Source organism: Poecilia formosa, unplaced genomic scaffold, assembly GCF_000485575.1.
Source record: "Poecilia formosa unplaced genomic scaffold, Poecilia_formosa-5.1.2 Scaffold136, whole genome shotgun sequence".
NCBI classification, from domain to species: Eukaryota; Metazoa; Chordata; class Actinopteri; order Cyprinodontiformes; family Poeciliidae; genus Poecilia; species Poecilia formosa.
The window spans coordinates 513,066-522,895 of NW_006800075.1; the positions used below are offsets into that span (position 1 = coordinate 513,066).

Genomic DNA, 9,830 nt, shown 5'->3' on the forward strand with positions numbered 1-9,830 from the left:
TTTGTCTTTGCACTAATACTTTTAAATTATTTCAAAATCCCTCTCTTCTGCCTTGATCGATATTATGTCTAAATATTTGTGAAAAATTAGTTTGCTGCTTTTTTTTTTTTTTTCTCACATTTTCCATGTTCCAGGATTTTCCATGAGATTTTTAAGCCACTTTTACACGTTAACATTGAATTCACAACAAGCAGATCCAGTCCGGTCCTCATATCAAATCCAAGGATGTTGGATTGTCAAAAATGGACGCAGAACCGTCATATTTCATCACTAGTCTCGGGTTATGTTGCCCTCTAACTGCTGGCAGGTTGCAGGAATTCATAATGTTTCTATCCTTTTGCTTTAAAGATGACGGTGAAGAAGACACTGTCAGAGTTCAGGCGCACTCACCACGACAACTGGCAGGAGCATCGGCAGTGCTTCACCGACGACCAGCTTCTGGTGCTCACCAACCTGCTGGTGTCGCCCTGTTACTACGCCTAGACGTTCGCCTACCGCCCCCTTCCACGGAAAAATAATCCCGCCCTTAAGTACAGCTGGGGGCTTCTGTCTGCGATGATAAAGACTCGTCGTTCCAGGGAGGAGATCTCTGTCTGGACCCTCACGTGCCGCTGCTGGCCTTTCGCCGGAAAGCAGCTGGGGACAGAGAGGTTTTCAGTTAGCACGCTGCTCAGTGGGGTTTGTTTTGCACGCTGAGGCGGCCATGGCGATGATAAAAGTGTGTTTTCAGTCTCCTGCAGCTCTGATCAACATAGAGACTCCAAATCTTCTTCTTCCTCTTTATTGCACCACCGTCACTTTGAAGGAAGTTTCTGAATACAATCTTTAGGGTAAAATTTTCTATTTAAATACAGTCATGTGACAAAACTGGGACATCCTGTGAAATATTTGGTTAATTATTAAGAAAAAGTTAACATATTGATGTCTACTTTTGTATTTATTTCAGGAAAATAAAGTGATTTAACTGCAATTAACTGAGAAATAAAAATGAACCTTCCTAAAAAGATAAAAAGTGCCGCTTAGCTAAGGAAAAAGTTAGGACACCCAACCCCTGGTAGTTGGTGTTGCCTTCTTTGAATGAAATAACTCGATAACAATACTGGTATGTTTTGGGATCAAGTTTTCTTCAAGTCCCTTCTCATAGATGATAGCTTTCATTATGGATTCTGTGATGGTGAAAATGGGAAGGCCTTGCTGCAGCAACGCACTCCTAAACCATGACACTACCACTTCGATGCTTCTCGGTTAGTTTGCCAAACGTGTTCAAAATAATTCAGTTTTAGACTTCAAAGTCTGGGCTTTTGTCTCTCTGGAAAACTGGCCTTTGTGAGGGTTTTTTTTTTTTTGGTCAAGTTCAGTCTAACTTAAACAATCAGTACACATTAACTTGATACACCTCCTTTAAAGTATTAAGTAATTAATCATCGTCATGCGCAACTGATTACATGTGTGGGTTTTTGAGGCGTTTCCAGTGCGAATACATATGAGGGTAAAGAATAAATATTGTCTTCTAAAATTTTAACCCTAGACACTGAATTTTTGGTATATATATTTTACGTTAAATTCACCTGGAAAAACTCGCCTGCAACTGTGGACTTTCTGGTCACCGTGAGTCCAGCGGCCTATCAAATTAGGCTTCTCCTATCGCTTGTCCGACAGTTAGCTTGTTCAGCGTAGCTAACGGCTAGAGACGCCACACCAGACTCATTGGTGTCACGTGATCAAAAGAGCGTAATTTGATTGGCTAAAAGCTTTTCACTCTATGTAGTGCTTATGGTTTTGGTTTGCGTTATCAAAAGGCCACCACATTTGCAGGCGGGTTTTTGAAAGTGATTTTTTTTTCCTGGTGAATTTAAAGTAAATGAATAAAAAAAAAATCATATACACGATATATATATATAACACTTGACATTAATTCAATGTCTAAAACAAAATCTGATTCTAATGAGACTATATTTTTCCTTATGAAGGTTTCCTAATTTATTCCTCCCTAGAATTTAGGATTTTTCAGAACATTTTAAAGAGTATTTTTGTTTTAGTAATTGTTTTTCTAGACATTTTTAGTATGTTTTTAAGTTGATAATAAATATTGTGTCCAAATACGGTGGAAAAACAAACAGGTGACCTGATCTGTTCACATATCACATATATGATTTTATATTATACTGATATACTGATACCAATAGGCTCACATTATTACTAATAAATATATATATATATATTGTAAAAACAGCACACTGTTGTGTTATCAGTAGCTGTACATCATATTCTGCAAGGTGCTCAAAGACGCTTTTCTTTTTCCTGCATGGTTAGCTTTTAGTTTTGTGCCAAAAGAAAAATGTAACTTTGTACATATTTAGTTCGCGTCATGGCATTCACAAAGCTAACTGTTGATTGGTGTCTGCCCAGGTGTCTAAAGAAGAAAAGACGACAGCAGATAGAGCTGAAAGACGCAAGTTCAGAGCATTGATCACGTACTCACACACCCCTCCCCGCACTAACGTCACCTACAAAAACGCCGCCAGCAACAGAAGAGACTCATGCCACCGCACCGCAAAAACAAAACAAACACGACAGCCAAACGTCAGAAAAAAATAAATACACAGAAAAACAGACCGAAAAATCAAAAAGCGAGACGCCCAAACGAAAGAAACAAACACACAGAAACAAAGAAACAGTAAGCAGTGGGAATGCCAAGAAGCCAACTAAAAATGTACTTCTCTACCAGAAATCATAACAAGAGTGGTCAAAGATTCAGACAAAAGTATTTCATGTAGTTTGGCTGTGGCTTGTTATAATCCATTAAACCAGATGTTAGTGGTGGAGTCTGTGTATTTTTGAGCATTTATCATTTTGACAATTACCATTTCGCTAATATTTACATTACGATTACATTTATGGAACAGCTATTATTAGAATCCGCAATAAATTTCAATTTGTGTACCCACATCGTATTTCTAGTCTCTGCAGTCTGGTTCTACATTATTATAAGTTCCCATTAATCGTTAAGCGGCCCAAAATTTGAAGCAGAAGATAAGTGTGTGGGAACATCTGATCATGACTGCATGTGGCTTTTGAGTTTTAGCCATTTTGTTTTTTATTATGTCTAACGAACATTTTTAGAAATTAAGCAAACGTTTTTCCACTCTCCTTTGATCCAGCACATTGAATCGCCACAGCAAATCAGCTCTGTAATGAAATGGAATGTAGGGAAATTAATATGGAGATAACAAGAACGGATTTACGGCTAAAATACCAAATAATATGCACCATTATTAGAACGGAAGTGTATTTGTAAACGCGTGTGATTGAGTGCATAAAAACAAGGCTGACTGAAGTCTGTCTGGGAGTGAAAGACCACCCTCGCCCTCCTGCTCTGAAAGCCTGCAATTTGTCACAGCGGTGCTTTGAGCTGAGCACTAACATTAGCATGTTAACACAGCAATCTTCACATGCTGAAGTTTACTTTGTAAATATTAACAGTGTTCACCCATCAGGATATGCAGCCGTGCTGATTAGAGCTTACAGTAACGCACAAATCCAACAGGAGGGATTTGATTTTGCACCAAATACAAAATCGCCTATGATGGAAATGGTTCATTTTGAAGAGTTTAACTTCCAATTTTATAACACTTTACATAGAAAGGGATCAAATAACAACAATCAGCAATACTTAACATTAAAGACACAATCATTAAAGCCAATTCTTACTTTCTTTGCTTTTATTAAGAACATATTTTGTGAGTCATGAGTTGGTAATGTCTTGTAAACATGCAGCAAAACCCATTATTACTTGTAAAATTTGTTTGCAGTAATAGTACAATCCTATTGAGATGAACATTTGTTTCAAAAACAAAACCCGATTTCATTTCCTACATCTCAGCCCCATCAACGTTTGAGAAAAGTGGTCTTCTCAATAAATACCTGCTACAGCACGTTTTATTTACTCTTGACATTCTATGGCCAGTGTTTGTTGGCGCTTTTGTAGCCGTTCCCGCACTATTGCTTCAAGGGAAAACAGGTGTCTGTCTGGGTCTTCGGGCATGATAGTCCTGACTGCCTCAGCCAGCTGGAACAGGTACTCCGTGTTTCTCCCACTCGGACCGGTGGAGTTCAGGATCTGGTTGGCTATGTCCTCCAAGGGCGCGGGTCCGAGGTAGTTGGGGTTGTCGTCATTGCCGATGTAGAGCAACGTCGGGCTCGGTGAGTGGTTGGACTCGGGACGGGGGTAGAAGGTCACCGTGATGACCTGGTAGCCGCCTTTTTCGCGATAGTCGAGGTAGCGTTTGACTTCCTGCTCCTGCCCCGTCGGCAGCTTGTAGGCCACGCCCCAAACGCACCCCTGAAGAAGAAGTGACAGAAGAGAAACAGGCATGTTTAACCTGAGCTGGTAGAAAACAGCTGACAATTGACAAACTCATTCCAATAATAACCTGACAATGTGAGACATTGTCTCAAACATGTAGAACTGGTTATCACACTCACCTCAGGATCCTCTATCAGAGTAACAACACGGCCGGGCTAGAAAGAGAACACAATGAGAGAATCAGAAGAATTGGGATGTCATACATCCAATCATTAATTAGAGAATAAAGCAATATTAATATATGTGCCAGTAATCTACTCATGTGGTCTGCAGGTATGATTATTAACTAATTATAAGAGAACCCCACTAAAAAAATGAGTAACCCCTAAACAAACCCAACATATTACTATTGAGTAAACATAACTTTATTAGATTTTTTTCCCCGAAGTTCACTTTTTACTACAATGTGTTTCTGTTTGCAATAACTTAACTGTCAAACAAGAAGTAGGGAAACAAATAAAATATAAATAACCTCAATTTTTTTTATTTTTAGGTTAAGTTTTAAGAATTTACTTTTACAGTGAAATTCAACCAACTCCATTCAAAGAATTTGAAACCCAGATTCCTCATATTTGTTTTGAGCCGAACATAATCTTATCAAGAAGGTTGTATCATAGAGTCCACGTGCAATTAATTACATAATGTACTATTCCTTGTCTCTCTTTATTTTCATAACTATTTTCACTTAGACATTCTCTTAAATGCTATTTAGGGTTCAGTTCAACTAAATATTGATTTTCGTTTGCATGGTGTTTGTGGTGCAAATTTAAATGACTCAAAATGAGTGCAGAGTCTTCATAAGGCAGCTGGACGTTTAGACAATGACGGTGAGAGTGTGATAAAAGAAGCAAGTCATCATGATCTAGCGTTAGTCAGCATCAGGTAAAGATAAAGAAGCTGCTTATGTAAAATGTAGAAATGACAAATCTTTGACAGGAACTGCTATTTTTCTGTTCCATCAATAATTATAAATTTTCCAAGTTACAGAGAAACACATCTTGTTAAGGTGGAAAGCTCATTGAGCTGTTGAAAGGTGGCACACATTACTTAGAAAAGGTTGATTAGCCCTTTAGAGGAGCTAACTTTAGCAAAATGTGAACTCCCTCAAACTTTAGCTGCTTTTTGTTTTCACATGAAACATCGTCAAAGACTGTCAGAGAGCACCCACCTTTCCCGGTACTCCACGGTGATCGGTGCTTCCCTGCCAGAACCGGCGGCTGAAGCCCTTTATGTAACCGACTCTCTTCTCCTCGTACGGGAAGTCCACTTTCCAAATCAGGGAGCCGTAACCGAAGACCCACATAATGACACGGTAAGCTAATGGTCCGTTTACGACAACAGCTGGACGGACTGGTACCGGTTTAGTAAGTCATCTACAGACTACAACGGTGGTCGTCCCTTTATAAGAACCGGCATGCTTACCTGTTCAACTACCGGTATCACCGGCCGGGCTGTCACCCTGGGAACAAACGGTCAAATCACCCAGATTACGTAACTTTTTCTACTTCCGTTTTCTACCTTTCACTGTAAAATGCTGATCTCAAAATTTTGCAAATATCTGGATTAATATTTAAGATGACATTTACATATCAAAATATACTGCATATTATCCCCAAGAATTAAAGGTTTAAGGTTTACTTAGTCTTGACAGGTTATTCCGCTGAGGCGCTTGGCTTTTATTTTGAACGGTGAGTCTTTATCCCGGATGTCTTTAGTCGTTTCAACTAAGAACAAACTATTTAGGTCAAATAGTACAAGAAACTGTCTTAAAGAAATAAACCGGCATCATAAAGTGTGAACTGACATGAAAAAAACATGCACATGAAAAAAACTTCTAATAATCTAATAATTACAATTTGAAAGAATAGAAATGAAGAAATAAAAGGGGGGTACATTAGAAGAAAAGATAAACATTTCTATGGTACACAGCAAACAGTTCATTCAATTCTGTTAAGTTTACTGATACAGCCACTATTTCACAACAGATTTGATCTCAAGGCAATTACTAGACAGCTCTAAGTTAGACCTTATCCAATTAGTCATACTATAAAAGACAAATTCAATGGCCCACTTACTGCTCCATCCTAATTATAGCATAGTCAAATTCATCTTATGTTTTCAATTGGTAAAAAGATGAGAAAGTCCAGACAATTAAGTCAGCGACTGCTCAACAGCCCCTCATCCTGAGCAAGCATGTGGCAAGAAGCCACAAGTTTTTATGATATTTTTTATTTATAGGAACTAGTGTTTGTTGCCAACAGACACCAAACATTTCCACATTTTTAGCGCAAGCTAATTTACAATTCATATCCAAATTTGGACCTTTGGTTAAAGATGCAACAATAAAACAAACAATATAATTAAAAGTGTATTGCCACCTCTGGTAAAGTTGTGTACAAAAGTCTTAAAATAAATTGTTCTCAGAGACTTGTTGATGCTCAAGGTTGAACACTCCGCTGCAGCTGCTTTGAATATTCTTACAATCTTCTTCACTGTTCATTGAAGCTGGGTGAATGTGTCATGTGCTATATAACTATGTTTTTTTATTATTAAAAATCATACATCATCTTGAATTACATTTTTTTAATTAAGTTCAAATACTGTGGATCTTGAAATTTTGCACACCATTTTAGAATTTATTAATTTTTTACACATTAAAAAAATGACACAATAAATAATTAAAAAGTTTAAACAATCATGGAAAAAAGCTGTCACTTTCTTATTTGTTTTCTAAGTTTTAGAGTGTAAATGAAATGTTCTGAGCAAAATGAAATGATAAAATTAGTTTCAGTTTTTATTAACACCATTGTTTACTTTAATATGGATACAACCTAAACATATGCCAAGATGTCTGGTAGAAATTCATACGTCTTAGAATGTATAAGGAATATTTTCTTGATCCAACAAGATGTTCTTTTTCAAGATTATAGCAAATTTCAAACCACACTGAAAATATTTTAGATATTAAATATTTAACTTATTTCTAAATTCTAAATTAAATCCTTTAATTCTAAATTAAAGGATTTTATGTGTCGCATTCTTTATTTTTCAGTCAAGACCAAAGGTTGCTCAGCTCCAAAGCGTTGATATGTTGCATGATATTAATGAGAGAATGCCAGCAGCAGTGTTAATGTTGCCTTGTCCTTTGGTGGTATAACTCTCATTAAAGTCTTGTATATTTTTCTACCTTTAAACTGAGCGATGAACCTATTGGTGAATGGAAACCGAGGTCAGAAATGTTCTAGCCCTCCACTGTTGTGTAGCCTTTGTTTTAACAGCAGTAAACATCTGGAGCAAGATTTCAGCATAAAGCTTGTTTCCAGACAGCAGGGGGTGCTAAATTTCTGCTTCCAACAATGTGTCACACTGCCAAATAAAATTCTCTTCATGCTTGCATGTGTGCACCGATTCAGAACCAAATAAAGTGAACAGCACCAGTCTGGCTTGTAACAGCGGCCCTGCTCATTCTGCTGCTTCTGACAGAGGACAGTCAGAAATCCGGCGTTTTTTATGTAACCTGCCAGTGTTGGATTGTGGCTGAAATCCCCAGCTGGGATGGAAGATGCTGCAGAGGAAACATCTGCCATACAGAAACACTTGTTCAACCCTCTGAAGGCTAACCAGCAGAAGACCAAGAGTCAGCTTTACAGAGAGCGGGTATAAGTGTGGCGTGCTTATGGAAATGAAAGCAGTAACGTTGCACAGAGGCTCTTTGCTTTCCTGGCGCTCTCTTAATCCTTTCACCCTGTTATCCTTTGTCTAAACTGTTGCCATAACGCTGGCTTTAATCTAAAACAAGATGTTCTCTACATGCTTCCTGCATTTGAATATAACAAACTAACAACACACTGACAGGAGAGATCCAGATGAACTGAATTAGCTGGTTTGGAATAGGATTCCAAGTGGCTTGGGTGGATTTTTGTCATAAACTGGCACAATATAAGAAACTAAATGAAGATAACCAGAACACAACACACAACACACACAACCGTCACGTTTCAAGCTGTTGCATTCGTGCTAGATTTTACTGGGAGAAAAATCTAGAAAAATAAAACATGTCCACATCCTTAAAGCACATTTTGATTGTGTTTCGGCAGTTACAGCAATACATGTTAATTAAAGTGAATTTGATTAGCAAGAAATAGAGTTCAGGTTTCCATGTACAGCACCTAATATGAACCAGTACTAACAGGTCATGAGATGGTGGTGGAATTAGATGGTCTTGTAAGTACAGCAAGAAGTTTTGACTGGTTTAAGGAACCCCATTGTTCCAATATGAGCCTGTAAATTATTATTTTTTGCTGTGTTGGTTATTTGCTGATCAGTGAGCCAATTTAGAGGATATACTACTAGATTTAGTTGGAAGTCCCTAGGACGCTGTGAGTGCTGAGGAGCCGCAGCTGCGTTTCTCCGCTGCAGGCGGCTCCGCTACAGATTGGTAACACGTCTGAGATGCCTGCAGCCTCCACCTGCAATGCTGGGAAACATTTTCTACTGCATTTAATAAGATTTATGGTGAGTGAGTGAGATGCAGTACTTCCATAACATTTAAAAAGCTCATTTAGAGCCTGTCTGCTTTTGCTTTATCTGTCCATCGCTGTAAAGCAAACTGTCTGGCTTAAGACATCAGGATGGGGCTATGCCACTTTAAAGCAGTGAGCTTCGAAAATGAAGTAAAGTAGGGCAGAAATCAAATTTCTAAGTTATTTCTGCTATTTAATATTTGGAAGAGCAGCTGGCAAATCGAGAAACTGACAAAGGGAGGATTTTTCAGATTTTATTTTCGATTTGTAATTATTGAAAGGATTTAAAGATTAATTGCGAAAGAAGTATTTTAGTTTAAAATCCACAGTCCTTTGTGTTCCTAGCAGGACTGACAACTGCAGGAGCAGATTAGAAAACCGAACAATTTCCTGTTGTTTTCTCAGCTTCACGGCGATGACGGCAAACAACAGTTAGGGAAAAGCAAACAGTCTGTTCTGCATCACATTTGTTTTCCAAGTAAAGTGTCTGTTTTTCATGATGAAGAAAATGTCAGATTTTTGCTCCCTTAATCCCTCCACTGGATTCAAACAGTAAATATTGTACTTCATGTCTGGAAGATGCCAAAGATGTTGCAGTAAAACATGAACGTAATTCAGGAGGGCTAAATATACCAGGAAGGAGAAGAAGAAGAAGAAGAGTGCAAAGTCTTCTGAAATTTGTCCTGTCTGGTTCTGAATTCTTTTATAGATTATGAAATCGAGTTTAAATCTCCTCTAATCCGCTCTGTGCTCCCAACGTAATCTCATGAGTCACCATATCAACACGAGGATCTAATAAATTAAATAAATCATTGTTCCAAAACAAATAAACACTGCTGAGGCATTAGTGGAGCAGTTCCTCCTCCCTTTCTCCATAATTTCAGAATAATGTTATTATCGTCTTCTTCCTGTCTTCACATCTGTCTTATGCCTAACACACC

General features: G+C 38.0%; 2 protein-coding genes across 2 annotated transcripts in view; one reads left to right on the plus strand and one right to left on the minus strand.

Annotated features, from left to right (window-relative positions):
* Window positions 1-1,585, plus strand: part of LOC103145172 (proteasome activator complex subunit 4B-like) — a 37,504-nt gene extending 35,919 nt beyond the window's left edge. Inside the window, exon 38 of the mRNA XM_007562509.2 lies at window positions 349-1,585. Coding sequence (XP_007562571.1) covers window positions 349-483 — 135 coding nt within the window. The 3' untranslated portion in view covers window positions 484-1,585. The remainder of the gene's footprint in view (window positions 1-348) is intronic.
* Window positions 1,586-3,704: 2,119 nt separating this feature from the next.
* On the minus strand, window positions 3,705-5,849 carry chac2 (ChaC, cation transport regulator homolog 2 (E. coli)). Its single transcript, XM_007562406.2, has 3 exons — window positions 5,535-5,849; window positions 4,486-4,521; window positions 3,705-4,342 (listed from the first exon to the last, which is right to left on the minus strand). The coding sequence occupies exons 1-3, from the start codon at window positions 5,667-5,669 to the stop codon at window positions 3,944-3,946; spliced, it is 570 nt and encodes a 189-aa protein (XP_007562468.1). The 5' UTR covers window positions 5,670-5,849; the 3' UTR covers window positions 3,705-3,943.
* Window positions 5,850-9,830: the final 3,981 nt, after the last annotated feature.